The 27257-nt window shown below is 38.7% G+C and overlaps 1 protein-coding gene across 9 annotated transcripts in view; it reads left to right on the top strand.

Moving 5' to 3' along the window:
- Positions 1 to 27257, top strand: part of FAM172A (family with sequence similarity 172 member A) — a 244424-nt gene that overhangs the window by 114938 nt on the left and 102229 nt on the right. For all 9 annotated transcript variants that reach the window (XM_015849692.1, XM_015849696.1, XM_015849699.1 and 6 more), the window contains one exon: positions 6782 to 7000. In XM_015849692.1, the coding sequence (XP_015705178.1) occupies positions 6782 to 7000 (219 nt within the window). The remainder of the gene's footprint in view (positions 1 to 6781; positions 7001 to 27257) is intronic.

The following is a 27257-nucleotide window of genomic DNA, read 5'->3' on the forward strand; positions in this document are numbered from 1 at the left end:
GCCTTCAGAATACAGACATTAATTACAGAAGGGGATCCTGTAGGGTGTCATTAAAAGATGCCAGGCCTTGGGGGAAACTGGTGAATTCATCTTTTCATGGATTGTGTGGACCCCAAAGCTGTGCACAGTTGGAGAAGAAGAGCAGAGACCATTATTGCATCCTGGACAGTTATTATGGAAGGATTATTTGCAGTCCTGTACTCCTCCTGTGTGGTTGAGGTGAATTCAGTTCCATTCAGCCTCCACTGATAGCCTGAAACTTGTGTTAGGGAGAGGTGATGAGGCTGAGGTTTATTAAGCAGCATTTGAAGCACTATCTGAAAATTAACATAATTATTTCCTATTAGTTCGCAGACTTAAGTTAATGCTACCACATTTCACTTTCGATGAGAAACAATTTCTGCTGAAAGCTGTGATGAAATTAGTGCTTACAAAGGCACAGAAGTTCCCAACCAAGAATAGAGAGTGCAGCTGAGGGAGTAAAATCTTTATGGTACATGGATGTGTTTACTCAGTTTTGGCCTTGGGAACAAACACCATGAAACAAGATTGCAGATCTTATGCGCAGACATATTTAGGCTGCTAATTATAGACATATGTGGAACATTCATTCTTTTCAAAACTTTTCAACAGTAAACTCAAAATGTGGTAACAGTTTATCTCTTCTTTTTTTCTTTTTTCCTTTTAGTTTTTAGCTTTTTTTTGCTTTTTTTTTTTTCTTTTTTTTTTAGCTGTGAATATTGATGTGTTTAGTATAGCTGCACCAGCTCCAAATTATCAAATATTGAAGTGAACCATACCTGTGCCGTATTTTGTGCTTTCCAACTCAAAGTTAGGTATGGTGAAATAAGATGAATACAGTTCTGCATGCAAAGAGACATGGGCTAAATGCAGTGAGGATTTAGAAGGCAGTAGCAGAAAGGAAATGAAGAGTTTATTGTTTTTCTAGCTCTAATATCCATTAAAAGTTAGTAACGCAGCAGGTGACAGTTTGGGTAAGTGTAAAGTGAGTGTTTTGAAATAAATAGGAGTTGGGTGACCTGGGATGTCAGGGCTCTAGACAAGGGTGTGTGTTTGTCAATATATCCTACATGTTTTACAGACTCCTCAGGGAACAGGGGAAGATACAATTTCACCTTTTCTGTGCCAAAACATTTTAATTATATCTTCTTCCAAGTACAGCGGTTCAGTAACCAAGGAGCTGACATTGATGCATGTGTTGATAAAGCTGCAAACATTCAAAATGAGATTAACAAAGATTTTGAGGAAAGGGTGACAGCTAATTTTGCACAGTATTCTGCATCTAATTCAGGTCAGTGTAATGATAGAATATTTTATAGCAGTTGTGTCATCCGGGGGGACTTTTATGATGCTTTGTGTCTTTGAGTATTTGTGTGTGTGAAAGTATAGTTCTTCATACAACATTCAAACTTTCTATTCAACATCTATTGGTTGTAGCATAAGCAGGAGTAAACTTTAGCATTTAGAAGCTTTTTTTTTTATATCCATCAGCATTCATTGCAGTAATAGGTTCCTTTTGTCTTATTCAACTTGGAAGTATTGACTTCCGATGTGAAATGCAATCAAAACTAGTGCGCCCATCTCGAAGCGCTGTTTTCTACTTGCAAAGAGATCGGATAGAAAGTTATATTAAATGTATTTAAATTATTAAACTGTAGTTTCTTTGTGTTGTGTGAGACCTTTTGAGAACATCTCAATGTATTTCTGTTCTATTCTCCTCCTTGTTTGAAGGCAACTGACATTCTTCTTTCACTTTTCTTTTTGTTTGTGAAATTTTCTTCTTTTTTTCTATCCACTCACTTCTCCATCTGCTTTCACTTTTGTTTGCTTGGGCCGTCTCTCATCCCAACTTGATAATGAGGAATGCGGTGTGACCCTGACCTCTATCAGCCCATGCATGACCTTCTGACTCCCCCACATAACCTTTGACCTTCTCTTTGACAGCTTGATTAATTACCCTGTGTTATGATTTATGAGTAAGTGCTATGTAAAAATAATAGACAACAGGTGGTCCTCTAAAAACTTTTTGTGGCATGTTTTCTTTTCCTGCCTAGCTTGATGAGCTATTTTAAGTTGGGAACTTAGTGGGACAATGTGTGTTTGGCAGTAACACGGCATTTTTACACACTTGGACACGGCGCTGGAATTCAGCGCGCCCAGAGCTGAGGTGTAGCTGGGACAAAAATATTGCAAAGTGTTAGCAGGGCGCAGTAGCCAAAATGTACATTGGGTGGAAACAGAAAGCGGAGTCAACTGACATTGCAGGCGTTTCAGTCTCAGGTCACGTCTTGAGAAAATTGCTCAAATAATGGAGGGGGCATTTTTCAGGCTGAGCTGCATCTCCAACAGCTATGTTTACTTTAACGCTTCACTAGTGACTTCTGATTGGTTGTCATGACCTCATCCCGCTGTTGCACCTACGATGTCGCAACAGTGACATATATGTACCTTTCTTGTGAAAAAGATGGGGAATATAGAGAACGTACATCTTTCAGAAAGATGAATGGACGTTGCCATGTCCATTTTAACCACAGGCAGGTTTAGGGAGACGAACACTTGGAGCTGCATTTCCCTTGGGAATTAACTCTGGTCTTGCTGCAAACAATCCATACAGAAGTATGAACTTGGAAATTCAGGGCGATAAGGCTTAGGAAAATTATCTCTTTCAGACCCTTGCATGCAGTCCAAAAACATAGTTGCATAGGTCAAAAGATTCCTCTCCAGCCCTGACCTTTCTGGTCACATATGGTATCCCATCTTGGTGGATTAATATGCAGAGCTGAATGCTTTCAGCTCATTATTCATTTGGCCAGGCAGAAGAGGTTTCAAAAGACTGAGAGTTTACCTCAACTACTTTGAGATTCTTTCCCTCCCCCCCCCCCACCTCAGTCTTACTGCCAGATGCAATCATTTTTATATTCCTTCAATTTCAAACAGCTTGCTTGAGCTTCCAGTAAGAGACAAAGCACTCTTGCAATTCTGGCTTGTGTGTTACTGTGAAAAAGACCCTTCTACATTGTTCTGCCTTTGTAGTAAAGGTATTGTAACTGAGATTTTTGATTCCTTCCAACACTTGACCTTTTCAGCTGTCTTCTCTTTCTATCATCATTTCCTCTACCTCCAGAAGTAGTTACTTGGAGGATGATAGTAGTTGGTATAGCTGATGTTTTGCTGCCAACTTATCCTGAAGCGAATTGCAGGAAATAGCTGTTAATAGAGTATTCCAGTCTGAAAGAGAGACTGTGATTGTGTCCCCTGTGCTAGTAGATTAGAGACTGGAGCTTGTATTTATCAGTCCCTATCCTGATTATTACTTCTCATCACAGATATACTAATGGATGATGCAGACAAACTTCTTTGACTTCTGTGTGGCATCTGTATTCTTTCAGATATGTGGTAGAGCACTGAGCTTGGCTTGTTTCAATTAGCTGAAGATGTATGGAAAATTTTCTTACCATTGTTAAAAAATTTAACTTTTTAGTATGAGAATAAACTGTGCATTTTACACAGTGGTTTAACATTCTACATGCCTTGGGTATATAGAAAAAGCAACTCCGTGACTACATACATAGAAAACGTACCAAACTTTAAACTTTCCAGAATTACAGTAATTATTTACATCTGAGTTCATTGCATTTTAATAATGCTGTAAGCTCATCAAGACAGAAGTTGGTATTTTTAATGCCGTTGTGAGGTACAAACCTTCTGACCATGACTTCTATTTTTTATAAGTTTTTAACGGATGTCATTTTCGGGGGGGCTGCTGAGTAGTTATGGCAGAGATTGTGTATCTTGCCTATTATTAAAGCTTCCTGAAGGCCTGTTTTTAAGTACTAGCGGGTTATTTTTTATTGAGTTTTGCATTAATTTTCATTTTGTTCAACCACACTGAAGAGTTCCACCTTTTATTTTTCATTTTCTGGTCACACTGAAGTACAGTGGTGCAGCCCTACTCTTAGGACTACATTTTTAAGAAACAAACTGAACTTAAAAGACATGGTTTACGTTGATGTTATCTAAAGCTATATATTTGTTTTCAATGGAAATTAATAGAAATAAAAAATGCTCACATTAAGGCTGACAAAATCTGGTATCAGGTGCAGTTTTTACCAGTCGTACTTTCTCCGTGGTGCTGCTGTCAAATGCTTGTTACTAACAAATCTCGCTGGTGCCATTGCTTACATGTTGTAATTTCAGATGCAGAGGACAAGAGAAAGGGAATCATAAACAAAACAATCCAAAGTATATTATTTTCCCCAGAGAAATTCTTATGAATTATAAGGTGATAGTTTTTTCCCACAGATGGGGGGTGGGGGGGAAAAGCTCAGTTATTACTAATTATTTTAATTGTACTGACAGGAAAGACAAGCTATCTCGGGGAAAAGAAGCTTTAAAGCGTAGAGGGAGATGCGTTATGCTGCTTAAAATATAATTGATAAAAATCCTCTAATTGATTTATGACATGGGGGATTTAAAAATGGAATCGTATTTCATCTGTTGATGTCTATGTGAAAAATTGACATTGTGTCCTCATAAAATTGGACAAATGAGTCATGTAATTTTCAGTTACATAATCAATAACTTAGACAAATTCTACTTCTTTGATGATTTATGTGTCTGTTTTGTGGTCAGCTAAAAGTGGACGCAGGGTTTCAAATTCCTGTAACACTTGTAGACCCGTAATAAATACATGAATTTTGCATTTGGCATTGTATAGAAGGCAAAAGGAATCGATACGCAGAGTGTCTCTGCTCAGAATGAGCAGGTCAAGAAGATGAACAACAAAGGGAGCAGCCTGTGTTGCGCGATGAAACCACCAAAGTGCTTGGTGATGAGTGTGGGGATAAGTTAGTCCCTGCTCCACAGTCAGCAAGCTGAACTCACGCTTTCATCCCCAGTAATTTAGAAACACGTATCTGCTGAAGTGCAGTTCTACCCTGTGCTGGATTCGGGGCTTTGAAATTTGTGAGCTGGAAATTTATCTGCTGATAATGTGGTATTGTGCTTCGATACGGGCAGTGAAGGCACAGGCAGCTTTTGAACCATGCCTCCTTTTGTTTCCTGTTTCTCTTTGCCCCTCCCCTTTCCTCCGCTTATTTATTTGGCTATTTATTTATTTATATTTACCTAAGTTCAATTCACTCAGCGGAGAGGGCAGGGAAGAAACATGACAGGAGACCACTTACTCACGGTACCGAATCTAGTAAGGAGGCAATTTTCTCTTTGGCCTATGGTGACCTTTTTTGACGATGTCCCTTACACCAGAGACAGTGTAGTGAATGCCTCTATTTCACCCTGTTTAGCAGAGTGCAACAGTGTCCTTTAGCTTAGTTTTGGTGGGAGGAGAAGCTATGGCAGAAATTTGAGAAGGGCGTGAAAAGTTGTGCGGGCACAAGGAAGAGGGGTAGGAACTTCCTTCAAATGTGATTTTGATAACTAGTCGAGTGTGTCCAACTGTAGAAAATCACTAAGTGACAATCTGTCTACCTGACAGTGATCACAATGTGTTACAAGATTTTTGAATAGCTCTACAGATTAGAATAAAGCAAGCCCGAATAAAGTATCTTTTGTCAGCGTAGATTTGGTTTACTCTGGTGAAGCTAGGTACGTGGACTTCTTTGATCTTCTCGCCTCGCCTAAGTGCAGAACGGAGCCTTGAACGAAAAGCTGGAATAAAGCTGTTCCGTTCGATAATTAGCGTAGACACTCTCAAAAAGTGAGTCTTCATTAAAATTTACTTTTAAAGGACAGCTTGATTTTCATTGGGAGCTCGTGGTAACTTTAAGGACTCATCTGTTAAATGCACGTGCTTCCCCTTTTCTCCCTGCATTTGCGATTATCTTTCACAAATATTACAATTCTTATATGATTTACCATCATTTAAAAATCATAATAAAATGATTGGCTGACTTATTCAAGATTTATTTCTCATTCATAAATTCATGTATTTTTTCAACCAGCTCATTTTCCAAGGCACAAAAATGCAGCTGGTATGTTCAAAAGCATCCTGCAGGTCACAAATTTTCTCTGGGTTTGTTGAATGTGGGACATAATCCCAATGAAGTTTTAGAGCAGATTTAAAGATGTGCTTAAAAGTCTCCTCCACAGTAAAATAGTTGACTTGTAAGCAATACCACTGAATCAGTTTTAGTATTGATTCATTGTTACTGCCGCTATTGGCTTGTGCAGACTATGCTTGTCAGCTAGACAAAAGGTTTTACTATTTTAAACTGCGCTGAATAATTTTCCCATGCTTTCTTTAATATATATATGAATTCCCTCTATCCTTTCTCTTTTAAAGGTTTTTATTGACTGAGCGTACGGCTTTTTATTCATCATTATGTAGAGTTTTTAAAATAATATTTTGCTTACAGTTTTAATACTGTTTTCTGAAAAAGTCATATAACGTGCTTATGAATAAAACAACATATTAAATTATTTTAAAGGTAAATCAGGCAACTTTTCTGATGCTGAGGGATACGTATATGCATAAGTGCACGCACAGACATATTCAAACATCAATATCCTTTTAATGACAGAAAAGAAACAAAACGATATTCTTAAAATGCTCTTCTAAAAATTATGTTACGTGAACTTACTGAAATAAATATGTGTTTTTAAAAGCATTAAAGTAAACACAAAGCATTTTCAAGTATCAAATCTCCCTTTTGATATTTTTTATTTTGATTTTATTTTGATTTTTTTTTTTCCTTTTTTTTTTTCTTTCTTTTATTTTTTTTTTTTGTCTCTTCTAAAACAGGAAGGCTATGGAGTAATAGTACTGAATCCCAATGAGAACTATATTGAAGTGGAGAAGACAAAAGCCCAAGTACAGCTGTCTTCTGATAGCTCAGATGAACCTGCAGAAAAGAGGGAAAGAAAAGATAAAATCCAGAAGGAAACAAAGAAACGGCGTGACTTCTATGAGAAGTATCGAAATCCTCAAAAAGAAAAAGAAACAATGCAGATGTATATTAGAGTAAGTTTCTTTTACTTTTGTTTGTCGTTGTTTACTGATGGGTCGATATGTTTGCTGTCCATATTAGCTAATAAGTAGCATGATTTTTTAAAAACAAACACATTTCTGCAATGGCATTCAAGAGTTCATACAGAGTTCCTTGCTCTTTATTCTACTGATATTTTTTGTCACTTGCTGAATGTAAAGTAAGTTTTGGAAGAGTTACAAAACAGTCCTTTCTGATTTCAAACAGGAACTTCAAATAAACCCCAGAGGAACGCACTGGTGCTATGATGATTTAAGGAAGACTTTGTACAAATGATTTTATAAACAGAGGTGTACATATGAAACACTTTCTAGAGCAACTTTGGCAACACATTAGCTTTACATGTCATGCATGCATTTATTGTATTACATTGTCATATACTGGGGAGGCAGTAGTTATAGGCTGATAGATTTTTAACATTACCTGCTGAATTAATAATGTATTGTGGAAAATACTGGTGTTCATCTTGCGTGGTAGCAGATTTACCCTATAATGTATTGTTTTCATATGAGCAGCCATCCATTGTGTTTCTGCTGAACTTCTGAAGGCAGATAAAGGAGGAGAGTTATTAATATCTTAATAAATATTTAAGCTAGAATAGTTTGAGAATGGTGTAATGAGGAAACTCTGTCCCCTGCTCTTTTCTTACTCAGTGAACCTTTGCACTTTGTAATGCTACCAGCATGGGATCGTTATAACAGTGCTACCCGAGGATTTCTAATTCTGCAGGGGGCACAAACAATATTATTTGCACTTTGACACATTCTGCTTCATATACATACTATGCATTATACATTCGAGACTGAGTCATGCAATATCCAAAGCCTTTATTATGAAAGTTAGCATTTTCATTCAGCAGTAAAACATGTCAGAAAAGCCACACCATGCTTAAATTGATAAAAACGTACATGACTTTCTGTTGTGAAACAGAGAAAAATCCAGCACAAGAGATGATAGAATCATCTTAAATTTTGAAGTGCTCCTGCTAATTGTGGCATAACATTGAAGTGTTTGTAGGAGAAATACAGCAGTACTAACCAGATAAGAGGTTTTGTAGCCTGGACCTTAAGAATCACTAATACCATAAATATCACCATATCTTTTAAAGAAACATCTCGCAACTAAGAACAGGAAACAAAAGGATCCATATACATATTCAAAATCACCAACAGAGCACTGCTGTGTGATTTTTTTATTTTCTTTTTTCAATCCTCTTTATGAGATATGCCATTCTTCCTAGCGGTCAGTCTCTGTCTCTTAAGAGGGCAGTGAGTCTTCTGTCAAATTGCATCAGAAGCTGGTGAACATTATTGTGTTGTCCTTAAATGTGTTTAGTCAGCACGCTGGCCCAGCATCCTCTTATTGAAAGTAAACCTTTTCTGATACCTCTTTTAGCAGTTCCACCTTCTCGTGGCTCTTTTGCTTGATGAGGCATGAAATTTGGCTTCAGGAAGTTTGACCCACAAAACATATAATGCACGACTCTATACCATTTTCTTTTTCACATGGGTCTGTGCCTCAAATATGACTGTTCACATTCTCTTTATTCAGTGTTCCTCAAACCAAAGGAAGAAGTTTTAATGAAAGTGTGTGTGGTGGTCTTTCCAGGGTGAAGTAAATGAAACTGAGCTTTCTGATACAATTAGTGTTTTTAGTGAAAGAATCCCTTATATATATATATATATATAGGTATGTATGTATATATATGTGTGTGTGTTTCTTAAAGAGGCTCCAATGCAGAGAGGCTTTTTGAAACAGAATGAAAAATATCCCTGCTTTGGTGTGCAGCAGGATACATTCCTGCAATATACTTGCCTGCTAGTGTCTGAATACCATGGTGGAATACCATTTACTCTGCTGGGTAGAACTGCGAAGTCTGTAAAAACTTAAGACAGGTGGCTGCAAGAGGAGCTGTGAACATAGCATGCTCTGCACTGTTGATAATCTCTCCAGACATAGCATGATGCAGACAAAATGGTTCAATGCCATACTTACAGTGCGTTTTTTTGCCTCCCATGCTTGGGTCTGTTGAACTGTGTTTGCTACAGAAAGCACCCTTTCCTCACACCCTGGGATCACTGCCTGCATTACTTTATCTGTGGGATGATGGTCTTTGGAGCTGGATTATAGGCAACCTGAAAGAGCAATTTAAATTTAAAAATATGAAGTTTACTTGCCCTGTGGTAAGGAAGGCTTCTGACTCACTAACATCTTGAATAAGAGGAAGAAAAATCATAGAGTCACTCTACAAAAGTATTTAAGGATGGCATATGTTTTGGTAGTAATCACTGAATAATTTTTAAAAATACAGAGTAAGCCTTAGATCACCTTTGCAAAGCAAGGCAAATGGGTACACAGATCAAAAATTTCCTCTTAGCAGCTGTGGTAGATACATTCCTTGAGATACAGTGAAGGCATCCACAGCAGATAGCATTGAAGGACGATTTGTGTGTGTCAGATATGCTGGAGACGTTGTTTCTGACTGTTTAGAAATAGGAATAAATGTCCTGTTATGTTATTGTAGGGTCATTAAGATCTGTTGTGTTCTGATGAAATGCCATATGATGAAATTAAAGGTGTCTGGATGGTGGTCCAGCGTGTGTAGTTAGATGTTCCAAGATGTGTGAAAATGAAATTCTCCCACTGTAAATTTCATTAAGTGTTTATTTTTGAAGAAAAATGCAAATTAGCTGGGATATTCAGGAATATGGAAAAGCAGAGTCTTAAAATACAAAATCTCAAATTGCACTCTATTTTTACACACACAAAAAAAAAGAATGTAAATAAAAACGACTATTAGACTGTGTAGTGCATTAAGCACAGTGCCTGAAAGATCAAAGTACTTATTGTTCCATGCTGTTAGTTTCTTTAACTATGAAATAATGTACTTTCTGGCATACGTTATAGCTTGTTAAAGGGGCTGATTTGGTCTGGGCTATAAACATCATATCAAACATTATGGCAGAAAAACCTGCTTAATATGTTTTGTAATAAGACAGAATTTTTTTGTTCTTGAAAACATCTGCCAAGTGAATTCATGAGTGAAGACAGAAAATGTCATCAATTCAGTAACAATCTTATAAAATTGGTTTCTTTTTTAGCAAGGCAAACCAAGGAGAAAGCTTCTTGATAATAAGTATTGATGATAATACTTTACAAAAATATTAAATAAGAGCATTTTACTTTTATCTAACATGTTAATGAATGCAATATGAATTTTAATACTCTTCAGATTTTAACAAGCGTATTGCCAGCAAATCATTCTAAAAGCATCTGTTTTTTAATGTGTTGAATGCAAAATTAAGTCAAATAGCTAAATATATACATACTTCCTTTTTAAAAACATATCTCTATCCTTACTTATAGATACTACCATTTTTTCTTAGACCACCAGAGGCTGCTGCTGTACATATTGCCTAATGCTTCCCCCAGAAACGTAATGCCCTAGCCAGCCTTCATTTATTACTGAACTAAACTGAGAATTTGTTGATCTCTAACCTTTTTCTATGGAAACAGATCATACGGGCTTAAATGTGACATGATTATTCTCTCCATCCTCCAAGACATCTCCCACTCCCCACAGATTTTCACATTGACAGTGTCTTCTCTATGTCAAAAGACACTTAGAAATGTAAATCGGTATTTATCCCCTTCTACATAGCATTCGCCACTTAAACAAGTATACTGAATGAATTCCGAAATGTTAGTAAAGAAAAAAGCGTAGATCACGTAATTTTATAATAATAGTAATTTGCAATAATGTTGTTGCCACAATAGTCAGAGGATACCAAAGAGGCAGCAAAGGAAGAAGTAGAAGAATTAATATCTTTTATCAGACCAGCTGATGGGGTCAGATTTTCTGGGCAAGGGGATAAGCCTTTCCTTGGCCCGTCTGCTAGGAATATTTCCCCAGAAAGATTAGCTCCTTTAATAAAGACGATTCCTGTGGCAAACTTTATTTTTGCTGTAGCACAGTCTACAACAGTGCTGTTTATACTAGCAGCATATGAATGAAATTAAGTTAATTTTGGATGCAACTTTTCGTAAATAATTTTTTTCCCCCTTTTCCTGTGAGAGATTAAATAGAAAATAATCGTGTGCAACTAATTAATTTGTTTTGCTAAAAATGCATGTATCAGGATAACCCATGCCAATATTTAGGAGCAAGTGGTGCAAAGTGGGCTTATTAAGGCAGGGCTGATGCGCAGTGATGCTGGCGGGCAACACAAGCTGGTGGGACGTGAGCAGGCTGCGTGCCATTGCTGCGTGTTCTTTGCTCAGACCAACACGCGTGGCAGAAGGCCGACTGCCCAATGGTGCACGCCAGCTTTCACAGCAGCAGATTTGGTGTGGAGATCGAGCCCTGTCCTGAGTCTGGCCTGCAGGCAGCTGTGTGGCCTGGCCTATGGCCGTCACCTCTGCCCGCCCTGCCACTTGGCAAGGGTCTCATCCAAAGCCTGTGTGACTGCATTAGTGTGCTGCTGAACCCAAGCTAATAAGCCCTTTATTCCACCAGAAGAGACAAGATGACAAGCGCTAGGCAGACAGCTCCCAAGGGGCAAGGGACATGTTCAAGCACAGGAAAAGTCTGTGGCAGAACTGGGAATCAGGCCTCCCACCTCCAGAATCTCACCCAGTCTTTATAGTTAAAAGCCTTTTTTTTTTCTTTTCCCTTCTTATGACTTTAAGAGTAGCTTTGCCTACAGCTGAAGTAACATATGCTTTTGGTTTTTTAGTTTGTCCGTATTTACTTTTTAGAGCCCATTACTCCCGTCAGTGCTTGGGAAGTTTCTTTTATAGAATTGTCATCCTGGCAATGGAAGGCTTACGAGAGCTGATTAAATGTTACTGCAGTTTTATTGTTCTTTGCAACACATGCAGTTAGGTGCTGGAACATAAACATCTTGTGACATTTTGGATGCCCAGGGGTCTCTTACACCTGCGAAGGTCTGGCAGCTGTGCTGCAGGTCCTAGTGCAGGCCTGCATTGCACTGCACCAGCCTCTGAGGCCAACTGCAGAACCGTAACCCATCAGATTTCACTGAGGACCAACACTTAGACTTCTAAGACTTGGATTCCTGAAGGGTCAGATAGCTTGGAACTCCAGTATTAATTTTTGTAAAACAGGAAAGAAGTCTTCATAAAACATTTCATTCTGTAGATATTACAGTGAACTGACATCTTGCTAAAGTATTTGCAGTTTAAACTTTAATAGTTCCTACAAAGGCTGTTTAGTTTGTGCAGTTATATTTGGTATTTCTAAAAATCCTGAGACTGTATGGACTTCTTACAGTAAGTTTTGCCTGGAAAGTTACACTTGCCTTTTTTCCTGGAGCAAGCAAGAAATCAGAAAAGCAAATAATCAGTGAGGGAAGATTTTGCATCTCTTAAAGAGCACGACTGGCTCTTCATTCCGCTGCACCCTCTCTTTGTTCTGCATCTCAGAAGTATGGTTTAATCAAAGAAAAGGAATAAATTGGGGCTATCTTGCTTTCTTGCCTTTCGAACATTCATTACATGATGCCAACAAAATGTGTATTGTTAGATCAGGCTCCTAAAATGTGAGGCAAGCCACAAGTTTTCAAAAGAAAGAATCAGTTTGCATCTCTCCTCCCACCATGAGCTGTGCCGGGCTCCTGTTGCTCTAGAAAAGATAGCCATGCACAGGTCAGCCAAGTCATCCTTCCTTTCAGTCCTAGTAAACATGGACAGTTAGCAAGCTAATCGCAAAGAAAACTAGCTCAGCAGAAAGCAGAGCAACTTGTCGAAGGCAAAGGTGAATGAAATATTCAAACTTCTTATACTCAGATAGTGCCTGTCTTTGATTGTAGAGTGATTGCAGATAAGGTCTGAAAAGACTTCACAGATCTTCTAGTCAGTCCTCCTGCCAGTGCAGATTGTTCTCTACGAGTATCCTTTATCATTTATTGAACAGAATCAAAGACTGGTTTTTATTTTTAACTGGTATCCAAAACAAGAATAATATCCTCTGACTTACTGTGTGTATTGCACGTTTTGATACTGTATTTCTGTGTCTGGGAGGTCAAGTGGTAACATACCTTTCAGTATGCAAAATGTTGAGATACTTCATGTGTGTATTTTATCATAGTGAGCAGGAAGCCATAAAAGTCTTCAGATACAGAGAGATCACAAGAAATAATTTCTCTGAGATAAACATATATAGTTGTTTTAAGAGAAATGGCGCTGTCAAAAAAAAGCCAGGTCCCCCTCCCTTCCCCCTTCAACCCTACTCTAAAAATGTTTATGGGTTTTGCATAGGGCATCAAAAGACTGTACCATGATACACAGAAATCAAGAAAACAGTGGAGTCCTAGGAAATGAATGTCAGCAGACAGGAGACTGGGGCACAGGATACAGTACGTTCAACGGTGCTGTTTCGACCTCATTTGCTACAGAAAACAAAGTGAAAATTCAGGAAAAAAAAAAAAAAAGGAAAAAAAAATCCAGGTTTTATAACTTAGATTATTCTGGTAGTTCCTCTGTAGTCTGCTTGGCTGCCTCAGCAGTGACCACTGCCAAAGGGGCTGGCAGTAGTGGAGGAAGCACTGGTATGTAAAAATGTGGGAAAAGCTGCCTAGAAAAAATATCAGTTCCTGACCTGCAATTCACAGCAGTATGAATTATCATCACCGTGTTACTCATTATATTTCAGAATCGTTATAAGCAAAAGATTTTACTATCTAAAGTTCTTCCTTCATGTGAATCTACATCTTGTGCTATGTCATTTTAAATTACTTGCCCCTTGAGAACAAAGTTGATCTTTGAAATCAGTTTGTTGTCATCCCCGTAGAAGGAAAGAAATACACCTTGTTGTGAGCTCTGAGAGTCACGACCTCAGTTCTTTCTGTGCCTTAGTGAACTCCACAGCTGATCAGTACTCCACGAGAACTACTTTTATACTAACTTCAGAGTTGCTAACTTTGTTTTCACAGTGTCCAGGTAGATGTATTTGCTAAGGTAGTCTGTTTTATGGTGTCTACAACCCTGACCTTATCTAAATTTTGAAGAATCTTTCGTTCCTCTTTCAGCTGAATCCTTGTTGTATCCTTTTCTTCTTGACTAGAAGGGGATGCTAAACTGATCAAAAATGCTTTTTTGTCTTTTGTGTTTGGTGGTGTCGGTAGCAGGCTTTCTTTCCTGAGCTGTCTGCATGCTGTTCAGCCACACTGTTCTATACTTTGTAATTTAACAGTTGTTTCTCATTCTTTTTCTTTGTGTTTTTGATTCGTACTTGCAAGACTAAATATGTCAGTATGCAGTGAGTTACATTTTCCTTGTCATCAAATAATATTTGAATTTCGGTAGTCTTCCCAATAGATGGCACTGCTAGGAACAAAGCTATTGAGTAACATATGATTTAATTTGCATTTTTACTAAGAATTAGATCTACTTATGAGCCTTTAGTTCTTCTGGGCTATAGGGTAACTCTAAAATAGTTTGGGAGCTTCTGGTTTGGTACTTCTAGCAAAAGTGTAGAGTGAGGAGATTATCCAGCCTATATTGAATATGTTGTTCAGAAGAAAAGGACATCCCTTCATTAGTACTTTTGACAAACAAAAGCATGTTTCCTGTATTAAAGGTAAACCATATGAGTAATTCTCATTCTGACATGGGGCTTGCACACTAAGGTAGATGGGACTCCAGCTCACTGTCAGAGTATACTGAAATAATTTGCCATCACTAAGTTTCTGCATCTCTTAAAATAAATAAATAAATAAATAAAAAGTATGACTTTGAGTCACTTGCTATACCACCAATGCGGAATGAAGCATTTCCCCTAACTAATGCACACAAGCATGTGTGCATACAGACGCTAAAGGAACACCAAACCCAGGAAAGTACTCGCATGTTCAGCATCCGTCAGACTCTGAAGGAAATGGGCTCAGTGGTAGGTTTGTAAGAATAGAACACATAAGTCTTGAAGGTTTCCTTTTATGAAAAGCGAAGATTTAATCACTGCATCCAGTCATACAGTACAGCAAGAAATTCAGAAAGTAGTTAATTCAGACAATATGCCCAGTACTTCCTAAGTAACTGCAACATGTTTGTTCTTTGCAAACTAGTGTTTCATTCCAGGATGGCTTTTCATTCCTATCTTCTATATTTTTTCCACCTGCTGTGTAACTGAATAATCTGATTTCCTGGATCTTGAAAGTTCAGACTGTGTCCTACAATCATGGGCAATTGACATCAATGCTAAATTGTGTTACAGCTCCCCTATTCCTAACCTCATAGAACATACATATAGACATTATGAAGACAAATCTTTAGGGATCTGTTTTGCTGAGGTCCGTTTTTGAAATCAGCGAATTAAGTTGGGAAGAAATTTGGACTACGTTTGTTGTACTGAAAGATTTCTAGGTTCTGAATTAAGTTTGTGGACTTATTCCATGGTAAGTCAGCGCCCTTATACATTCCACCCTGCAGTGTATGTCTCTTGGCCTTTGGGCACTGCACTTTCTTACCTGGAGGGTCTTTTCCATTCTTTGAAAAATGAGCAAACACATTTGATGAAAGAATTGTGTTTTTCATCAGGTGTCCTTTGCATTGGCTGCCAAAAAAAAATTGTAAGCTTGTGTTTAATGGTTGTTATTTATTTTTATATCCCTTAACAGTGAAGTTGTTGGCCTTGTTTGAAATCCTCCTTCTTGAGATATGTCAAGTTTTCAGATACTGTTGCCATTTAAAGGTCTACTTTCTTTGCATTAAGGGAACAAATGAATTATTGCTCTCACGGATCTTAAAATAACAGAATTTGATCACAGTGCCTGCTTGTCCTAAATACCTTTCTGTTATGCTGAATGTCTGTTCAGTATGTTCTTTTACTGTTTCTTCTCGCTGTCTGTTTTGGAATACCAGCTGCACCTGCCTGGCAGAGTTTGGCTGAGTCTTAAATGAAGTTTTATACTGATATTCACTAGACACCATCATCACAGGTGTGGCAGTTCACATAATATTATTATTCTGTTAGAATTCTGGTGAATAACCATAGCGTGGCATTCTAACAGCATTCTGAAATAGTGTCTATTTCTACCTAAAATAAAGTGACCAGGCAAAATTCAGGCCAGCTAGAATCAGCAAACAAAAACTGGAGTTGCAAAAGGTGACTGGTGCCTCAGTTCTGATGGGAGTTGTAAGAATATACAAAAGTTGGAGGGATGAAGTTGTGATATGGAAATATTGTAAACAAGTTAACATCATCTGCAATAGTCTTCTGCATCAACTGCATTCAAAGTCACTGTCCCAAATGCATGTAGTTCAAAGTTTGAGGAGCCTCTATGACACTGACACAACGCAGCTCACATTTTTATCCTTTGATTGAAAGTGTCAGGCTCAGTGCTTGTGAACAGTCCTGTTTGACACTGCTTTGAGCAAGGCACTGGACTACAGGACCTCCAGGCATCCTTTCTAGCTAACATGGTTCAATGGTTCTACATGACCAAGTTCCACTCCAACCCTCAAGGCAGTATTTAAGCTGTGCATAGACTCTGTGGTTGTTGAAGAGAGTTCAGTTTGCCTCTCTGAACATGCGGCACAACTGACTTTGCGCTTGGTCATCCATTTATAAAGAGTAGGTTTAGGTGGCTGAAACCATGAAGCCTACTGAGCATGGTTAATGCCATGTGATCTTTCTTAAGTACTGCTATGCAAACATACCCTGAGAGAGACAGGGATGTTCTTTTGCATTTTTAACACAGGTATGCTGAGGAAAACAAGATTACTTAATGGATCAAGAAATTCTACAAGCTGACTCATCTCCTTAAATTTTGATAAAAGATCTCAGAGCAATACAGCAGTATGGGTTTTTTCACAGATGTTTTCCAGATGTTCTTAGCATGCCCAGCTTTGAATAATGGGAAGGATAAATGTACTTTCGGTGTCCTTCCTGCTCTTTTGTTATTTCTTCAGCAAAAAGAGTTTTGTCTACATTGTTAAACTGAGTCTGCAAACTTTTGTTTTAAACTACAGAGCAGATTTTGAGTTTGGGGAGCAGAAGTACTCTGTGACATTCAGATTGGCTATTTGCCAAGCATGTGTTCTGAAAAGGATAGACATGGAAGAATTTAAAAGCTTGCAACGTTACTAAATTATTAGTGAACAACATTTTAATTAAGCCTGTGCACAACCACTTTGTAGAACTCTGAAGATTTTGTCTACACTTAATTTCAAAGTGAGCCCTGAATCTGTATATCAGATTGCATTAATTGCAAGTTGCCCCCAGTTTCTCTTCTTCTCCAAACTTATACCCATGTTCATAAGGTATTACTAATTTCTTCGGATACATCTGTCCAGAAAGTGTTTTAAGTGAACTTTGATCATTAGAAAAAGTCTGTTCATGCAGACACATGCGCTACCAGCTCCAAAACTTTTCCTTGCTGCTTAGTGGAGAAACAGTTTGGGGTATTCTGGCATCTTGCTGGGATATTGGGCATTGTAAATGTGATCACAGTTTGGTGAATTTCCAAGACATCTGGTACCTGGCAACTACTGATTCTTACTGCTTATTGTCAGCTTTATACACAAACAAGATTTAAGACTTAAAATATGTTAGTATAAAAACATTTTTACTAACAGAGCTTAACTACAAAAACAGCAAAATACATTCAGCATTGATTGCTAAACATTGTTCAACTATTGTTAACCACGGGAGCTCTCAGAGCTCTTCCAAAATCTCAGTTAAGCAGCAGATCTGGTTAATTAGCTTCTACAAGACATACAGAGCCAGAAACAACCTACCCAGGGCGTTCCTGGGGTTACAGCTTTTCCACTGTCTTTATTATGGATTGTGCCTGCAGCCACTCTAATCCACCCTTCTGCACAAACTCCTCCCTCTGTCCTGTAGGGCGGCGTTAATCTGCCACCTCTTTTCCTATTTTTCTGCAGTTCTTTCCTTCTGACCAAACATTCAGGTATTACCTGGCAATCTGGGAATTATGTTATTTTCTTGCAGCCTTTCACTGAAGGTCTAGATTAACATTTCTATCTTTATTACATTGTGGGTTTTGCCCTAACTTTAAAGGACATGGTGTTCCTTTACAAATTATGTCACAAGAAGTATTAATTGAGAGAACACTTTCCAAGTTTTCAGTTTGATCTCTAGGCTTCACATACTTTTACATATCTGTAAAAGATCTGAATTTTGTTTTTGAATGAGGGGAATGCTTTGGGGCTCTTTCACAGAAACCTTGTGCCCCACTGCCTTCCCTTGGGGGAAACTACCTTGTTTGTATATGTTAGTTAAAGCTTGAAATATTTCATGTTATATAACATTAGTAACCACACAAAAGATTTAAATATATAGCAAACTGAGGTGTAAAACTGTGGATAAAAACTACATCTTGCTTTTTCTTTTTCTTTTTCCTCCTAAATACTGAGAGGTAAGAAACCTCACAGAAGAGTGACCTGAGATACTAAGCAGAAGGAGATGCACAATCAATAATGATTGTATCTTTTTATGATTAAATTTTACTGTGTTTGCATCATTGTCAGCTGGAGTGAACTGGCTTTTTTCAAAGCCTCTGATAATGGTATGGTATGGTAAAGCCTGAAAGACAGCTGACTTGGGATTTAATGTTTGATAAATAAATACAAGGGTTTTTAGATGTAATTTTTCATGGCAAACTCATATAAATATTGGCAGTGAATATTGGAAGACTAATCTATAAAACTGACAATATATATGCATCATGATTTAGAGAAGTTTAACAAAAAGAGCTTGAAGAGTGGGATCATTTCAGTTCAAGTGTAGTAAGGTCCAAATCTCCAAAGTAAGCAACTGTTCAAATGAGTATAGGTTGCAGAGTCCTTTTAATCCTGATTTTAAAGCACGTCAAACAAATGGTGTTAGTTAATAAGGGATTAAAATGGCATCAGGCACCATTTTTAGCAGTAACAAAAGCTGTGTGATTGGGGTTTTTTGAGGTGTTTTTATCTCTTTTTATCCCACCCACCACTGGATACATCATAAGCAACATATTCAATATAAGATAGTATATTGTTCTCAGGATCTTCATTTATTTCTGAAATTTCTACACCATTTTTGTTCAGTCTCAATAAGACCCCCAATGTTTGGCCTGTGCTGCCTGAGTTAGAAGATTGCTCCCAATTTTCCAGTTAGGTCAACCAAAAAAATTAAGATATGATAGAGGGTCAGTGAAAGAAATTCATATCAAAACAACTGCTCACCATGTCATTATGACAACCTGCTGTAACAAATGTGCTTCTGTTTTAACTTATGACAATTAATTGCTAAAAGTAATTTAATCTGACAGTGGCAAGATGTTGAAAGACTCGTGAAGATGTCATAAAAGCGACCTTTCTGCCCATGTGCAACCAAAAGCCATTTTTAACAAGGAGCCTCAAAAACAGTACAACTTCTTTTGTACTTTGTTAATTAGTTATTGATTTGAAACAATGCTCTGCCAAATATTGTCAGATTAGCTAGGCGCCAGCAAGGTCACAGTATGACAGTCTAGTCCTGATAATCTTATAGTATATGAGAATTCTTTTTTCTCTGAACCTTTTGTTCTGATATCCTGAGAATTACATTTCCTGGCTTTAGCATTTGTGCTAATTTAAAATACAGCCAAGCTGTCTGTTATGTAGTTGGATGTTTTGAGTTGTTGAAAGATGACACTACTTTGGAAGAAAAATTGGTAGTGATCTAATGTCTAATAATCATAGTTGTCCACAATGTGCTGCTGCTGCAGTACCGAAACCTTCACTGAGAGAAGAAGAAGAGTGTGCTTTAATATAACTGTTGGTACAAGGATGGTGCAAGTCCAAGTCAGAGGTAAAATAAGCAAGTCCAGTGGTACGTCAGGATGAAAGATCATTTCCTAGTATACCTTATTGACAAATAAAAGTGATGGAAGTGAGCCTAAGCCGTAAAACTGAGAAGCAGAATTAAGGCTTGAATAACTCAACTTTCAACTTTTCACAGTTCTGGGTCAGAAGATTACTGAAACAAAAACCAATAGAAAACATGAAACTGAATGTGTGGTCGTGTTTGTCATCCATGTTGATAATTATTTTATACACTAGTGACAGTTTCTTCAAATTATAGTAGGCTAACACTGCATATTAAGGATCTTCAGCAAGTCTTTACAACAGTGCAATAAGTAAATAGCGTATCACTTTACTTAAAGCACTGAGCACTTTCTTCCTTTTATTAGAAGAAATCGAATAGCTTTGAGGCTGTTAAATCTTACTTTCACTTAAATAACCATTTCTAAGTGTTTGTAATAAGTAGAGAATAGAGACAAGAATATCAAAAAGAAAAGCACAGAACGAAGCTGTTCTATTTAGTTTAACTCATGTAACAGATATAAACTCTGCTGCAGAGATTTTACAGCCTAGCTTTGTTCTCAAACCAAAACTGTTAATGAAAACACTAAGTTGTTGTTTTACTTAAATGTGTTGAAGTTTGCTAGATTCATTGTTTCCGGTGGTGAGCAAAATCTGCATTTTTCTTGGCCAAAACTCTGTTTTTCTTGCAATGGCATGGTTAAAAAATGTCTGTTTCTCATTACAACATATAAACAGATTGAAAGAACGGGAAAGTAAAATACTCTTTAAGTACTTTAGGAAATAGAAAAGGAACACTTCTGTATTCTGACTTTCATTCAGAGTTTTTGAATGGAAGTTCTTTAATACTTCAAAATAAGTAGTTTTAATGTTAAGAAAAAATCAGGTATTCATTTAAACTAGGAAATCTTTTTCAGCATGTCTCACTCAGGCAGTTCTTTTTTGTAAAAGTATTGTATTCATTTTTAATTTGCTTTTCACCACAATTAATCTATTAATTGCTAGAAACATGACTGGTGGAGAAGACAGCTGTGAATATATAACCTGATGGTCTGTTTTAGCAATGTTCTTTTGTTCACATAATTCAATCACATAAAAGACCATCCTTGGCGATCGTTTTGTTATGCGAGACTAAAATATGTTGTGGGCAGAATCTCAATTCCTGAAATTAAATAGATGGGGGGGGGAGGGGGAAAGATGGGTGTTATAGGTAGATGATAGATATAAAAAGGCAAAACAGTACACATAAAATGTAGAACTATGTACAAGCAGTATTGTACTGAAATGCACTGCCCCAGTCTTTCGGCATTTTCACTAGTTGCAGTCTCATTCACCTAACTGCTGTAGTAGCTCTTTAAATTAAAAAGAATATATACATCCACATGCTCAGAGAGCCACGGCACAGGAGATTTTGTATGAGCTGTGCAGGTATTTGTCAGCAGCTTCCAGACAAAGGTGCAGACGGGGCTGGTGTGTTACACCTCCGGTCTGACAGCTTCCCCATGCATTGTTCAGGCTATTTGCCAGCACAGAAGATGCTGCTTCAAATGCTCATTTCCATCGCTTAAAACCCTGCAAGTTATGTGGAAGGGAAAAATATCAAGAAGTAAAAACCTCAAATTCTGTTTCAGGGAAATCAAACTTCCTTTGATTCATTTCCCTCCTTCCTCCTATTCTTTTCTCTTGCACCTCTTTCCTCCCCATGAGTCAGCAATGTTCTTGTCCATAGACTAAAAACGAAAGGTTTCGTGTTTGTGTCTGCATTCTTGCCTTAATGATAAAATAATTGGCTTAGATGATTCCTACCATGTCTGTCAATTCGGAAACAGTATAAAGATGCTGCAAATATTTAGGGACAAGATCAGTTCTGAAGGAAGGCTTTTAACTCTTTACTCTCCAGTTCAATAGAGAGAACAGTTATTTATGGTTTTGTTCAGCTCTCAATGATAGTCCCAAGGGTGCTTTTATAAAAACAGCTCTCTGAACTTATCCTGGAGATGGCAATCCAGAGCCACTGAGAAGCTGATTTTGTCTGATTTTTCTTCTTTTCTCTCTCCTGCACTTTACCAGAAGACAGTTGGGTGGTGATGACAGTACATGCCAGACTCCAGCAGAAGTAATAACAGGGAAATCCAAATTGGAACAACAGGCTGACAAAGTTGTCTTACGTCGGTTGACAAGCAGATACTTTAACCAGGGAGATGTTGCTGTAATAACGTTTGAGACTTAATTAATTTAGCCTGAGATCTGGTTATTACTTTATAAACAGTAATCCCCTTCACGTTATAAAGTTGAGGGGGGAGTGCGTTAGAGGAAGAGTTTCCCATCCCTTGAATTTTGTAACAAAAGGCTGAGGAGATGGGGAGGCTGCTGAAAAACAAATGGAACACAACAGTTTTACAGCAGAAAATACCCTGAGTACAAAGAGACTAAGTCTGCATGGTATGGAGTTGCTGCTCCAGGCAAGCAGCATTTGCAGCTCCATTAGCAGGCACAGCCCTCCTGCTGTGGGGTGCGGGCCAACCCCCAGTTCCACTCAGAGGGGCTCACGTGTGCCTTGCATGGCACTGCATGGGCTGCACAGTGCATTGTGAGCAGCCTCCAAGCTTCACGCTTGGTCGCTGATAGAGATCTGAGTGCTGGCCTGCTTCTGTGTGGCCTGTCATGTACTCCCGTATCACCACAGAGTGTGGCCATTTCTCTGAGGAGGGGTTGCCAGAGGCGCTCCCCAGCCTACCTGCAGAGAACCCACTGAATCTCTTTGTATCAGGCTTCTCTCTGCTTATTTCTACACAGATTTTCAGCCAGACTTGCTGTGTTCAATGTTCTGTTTACATGCAAATCGATGACATTTCACCTGCAGCAGTCTTCTAAAAGCTCATATACATTCTGGTTACACCTGCGAGGCCTTGACATGGCAGCACTCTGCTGGCCTCCTGTGAAGGTCGAGGTTTTGCAGGGTCAGTGGTGCTCTACTGTGTCTGAGACCACAGCACTGGAGTGAAGAATGACTGTGGGCTCTGCTGATTTCAGCCTGTGATCTCACACCGTTGTTTGTTTATTGAAATGTTATAAATTGAGGGCTGGAGGCCTCTGTTGCAGCTGAGAGGGTGGAAAGAGGGGTGTGATGCCCAAGGTCAGTTTGTTCCTCACAGGCAGAACGAGATCTCTGCAAAGGGGAGGAAAGTGGAGTTTTGGTTTTGTTTAGTTTTGTTTAGATTTAGAAATGGCTCTCAATTTTTTGTCAGAAGGTGTATTAGCTAAGCGTGTAGCTGTGCAAAACTCTCTTCTAGCTTGGAGCTGGCTGCTTTACTCTTTTTCTTGCCTGCAATAAAGATGGATATAAAGGGGAAAAGTAGTTCCCTCCTACTGCCTGGGGGTAGGTTAGGATCTACGCTCCCTCCATTCTCACATATACATAGCATAGCTCTGAGTTTTACTTCCTGGCCACCATCACCAGGGGAAGCCCAGATTATGTCTGAAGTGGGAAAAGTGGGACACAGTCTGAAGTCGTCTCGGATTGTAATTGCAGTGGGAGCTGGGGAGAACATGGGCCCAGGGGAGGAGCCAAAACACAGAATGCAAAAAATAAGTGAACTGCTGATGTGGGCAATGGCTGGAGCTACAATCCAGTTTCTGCTCAGCCAGCCCATTACTGATTGACAGGAAGATGTAAGCGCTGCAGGAGCACGGCCTGTCACATGTGGTCTCCAAGACACATGAGGCTGGGACACATGCATGCCAGCTTCCTTGCTTGAAGTAAAACACTACTGCTCTCTGCAGCTGTAGCGGGTGTTACACTGACAGCACAGTGAATCTTGTCATTTTTATAGGACAATTTTTATAGGACAATTATTAAGTATAATCTGCAATTCATTCAGTTTCTGCCTGTGGATTCTGCAGCCTCTGGAAACTTAAGGAGTCATCTGTTTTTACCTCTACTGCTATGTATCATTTCACTTTGAAAGAAGATTTTTGGGAGGTTGTGTCTATAAATGCATAGGTAGTTGTTAAAATAATCTTGCTTTCCCTTCCTCCCAGAACCAATGGATTGGCCATTTACCTGATGCCTTTCCCGGATGCCTTTCTGAGTTGGAAATACTTGGCTAGGTCTTGTCAGTCTGAAATAGATAAAACTTGCCATTTTGAAGTGAGAACACAACTTAATCTTAAGGCTTGCGTTGTAGCAAAGTGTGTGTATCACTGTTTCAGCCTAGTTCAGCTTCTGAACCCCTTTTGTGTTCATGACAACAATTTAAATATGTTCTTACTCTGCCAAATGCATTTTTGCTTTACATCTTTTATTTGGTTATTAGATATGCCAGACATTAGATGCTTAGCATGTTATGTACTTGTTTACTAGGTCTGTCAAGACTGTCTGCTTTGCTGATAAATTGTCTTGAGTTTTGGGGGTGGGACTACTCTATAACTTAATACAAAGTGGATTCAACTGCAGTCCATAAGATTTCTAGTCTTCCTTTCTGTTGACTGTATACACATAATAGCTTTATTATTAAGGCTTCATAAGCAATATTGGGAACACTTCCATCACTGGCCCACTTCACAAATAGAATAGGCGTGAGAAATTACACAGAATCACCTCAAGAAGATCTGGGAATAAGACTGAGATCAGTAATAAGAAAATTTCATCCCTAAGTCACTTTGCTGTATTGCTTTCAGAAGATACGTACCAAATAATAACCTTGGCTGTGCTATTTATGTCTACAGCTCCATATCTGACCTGACTGAACTAGTGTGATACCTGGTATCTACTTCTTTCTCAAAAGCAGCCTCTACCTCCTGCCAGACTATATATCTTGCTCCCTTCTTAGAAGTTGTCCTTAAAAAGATAATATAGTCTTTTTATTTCCCCAGTTATTCCTATGAGATAAGCAGAGGAGGCTTGTGTTTTTGTATCCAAAGGCTCTTGGTTTAATCCCTGCTAAGGTCATAAGGAAAAACACAATGTGACTGTTTCTGAATGCATATGAACGCAGTTGTTGAATAAAATAACTCCTTTCACCGATAAAGCATTTGCATCATGTTTGTGGAACCTTTGCAAGTTTAACATGTTTCCTTAAAGCTTCACCAGATTTTGGTAGCCATGGACAGTCTGCTACCTACATAATTGATAAGTTGTGCTGGATTGTATTATTTTAATGTGGAAAGTAAGAAAATAAAACCTCCCTGGCCATTTCTTTCTCTTGCTTCTGCTCAGGATGCAGCAACTGAAATAATTTCCTTGCTAACCTGAACTGTAGATGCACACTGTACTAAAGATTTGTTACAAACTTGCCTCCACCATGGCCTCTGCTCCTAGTGCCTTCTCCCCCAGTCATGTCTGCTTTGCCAGTGAGACTACCCTGATATTGTCAACTTCATCTGCTGTCTGCTGCAGCCTGTTTGCATTTTGCTTCATATGACTGTACCAGCCCCAGTGCAGGTGGAACTTCGAAGGACTTGCTGGCCTTCCTGACAGTCCAACTATTTATGAGTACTGCAAGAGCCAACCCATATTCATGTATGTATATTTCAGTGTTATACAGATTAATGTTAGCCATTCCATAAGTACTTAATACAATGTCCAGTTTTATCCACAAATCAGGCATCTCTTTTATCCACAAATCAGGCATCTCATAGGAAACGTCTCTGAAATACCTGAGCAAGAGTTCTCTTGACTTTGTGATTAAAAAGGTAGGAAAGAATTTTTAGCAGGTAGGGCACACTGAGATTCCTACAAGGGTCAATTTGTTTTTTTAATGGCCTGAGTTAGACAATTGCAAGAAAACAAGGAGATCTTCCACTTTTTTCTTGGTTTTGGTTTCTGTTTTTTCCTTACATTTCTCTTCTCCTCTGGTCAAAATACCATAGCTGCTTCTTTGGAGGAACAAATTGTGCTTGGTATTTGGTTCCAGATTTCTTGCCCTTCATGTCTCTTATCCAGCACTGAGACTTTCACAGGATCATAGAATCACTAAGGTTGGAGAGACCTCCAAGATCATCTAGTCCAACTGTCCACCTACTACCAATATTTCCCCACTAAACCATGTCCTTTAGTACAACATCTAAACATTTCTTGAACACTTCCAGGGACAATGACTCCACCACCTCCCTGGGCAGCCCATTCCAGTGCCTGATCACTTTTCCAGAGAAGGAATTTTTCCTGCTACCTAACCTGAACTTCCCCTGGTGCAATTTGAGGCCATTCCCCCCAGTCCTGTTGCTGGTTACACAGGAGAAAAGTCCAACCCCCACCCCACCACAACCTCCTTTCAGGGGTATGCAGAGAGCTATAAAGACCCCCATTGAGTTTCTTCCAGCTAAACAATCCTATCCCCTCAGCCAATTGTTTAGAGTAGGGCTACAGCAAAACAGGAGATGGTGCAGTAGAACATCAGGACTGAGAGGGAGAATGTGAATACAGGAAGAAGCAGATATTCTTATTCGAGCCTAACATGTATAGTTCTGGGTTCCTGAGTTCTTTAAAGAACGTAAGCATTGTTTTTAACCCTGGTATTAAAGCAGATGGCAGAGTTCCTCCTGACTTAACTGGGTACCTGATTAGACTAGAGTTACAATGTATTTGGGCAGTAATGTGGATTAAGATCTTTCCTATTAATTTGTCTTCAGTGTTTGCCATCTTTGCATGTTGCATATGTACACATATATATGTCTGTGTATACATATTTACACATGCATATATATTCATGAGTTGCTCCAAAAGCACTGCATCCCATTTTATTATGTTGGCCCTTGATGTCAGAGGCAGATGTTGGTGGTACGGCAGTAGAGGTTGAACCTTCCCACCAATATCCCATTACATGTTGTTGCTGTGGGACAGATGGCAGCAGAGGGGCAGTCTGACAGAATGGCACCTGACATGGACGTGTGGATAGAGCAAAGGTGTGTCATTGAATTCCTCCATGCAGGAAAAAAAATGGAACCCACTGACATTCATCAGTGCCTTCTGAAAGTTTCTCGAGACCAAACAGTGGGTGAGAGCAGAGTGAGGTGGTGGGTGGTGTGTTTCAGCCGTGGCAACAGCAACAGATTGTTACAAGCATGGCATACAGGCTCTTGTTCATCACTGGTGAAAATGCATAGCTAATGGTGATGACAGTGTTGAAAAATAGTGTTCTGTAGCTGAGTGCTTGCTCTATCAAGCAGTGATTTTGTGCTCTTTGTATCTGTTGTAGTTCCATGGAAATAAAGCAAGCGTTACTTTCAGAGCAAGCTATACATATACGGTTTTATAGGTTTTACTTTCTAGTCAGAGAATGTTTGCAGTGACATCCATTTAACTTTTCTGGGATCCACTGCCTAAGAACGTTGCAAAATATGATGCTGGTGTGATTCTGGTTATGATAATGAAGAATTGTGTACCAGCAGGGAACATGCTATATT

Source organism: Coturnix japonica, chromosome Z (assembly GCF_001577835.2).
Source record: "Coturnix japonica isolate 7356 chromosome Z, Coturnix japonica 2.1, whole genome shotgun sequence".
Taxonomy (NCBI): domain Eukaryota; kingdom Metazoa; phylum Chordata; class Aves; order Galliformes; family Phasianidae; genus Coturnix; species Coturnix japonica.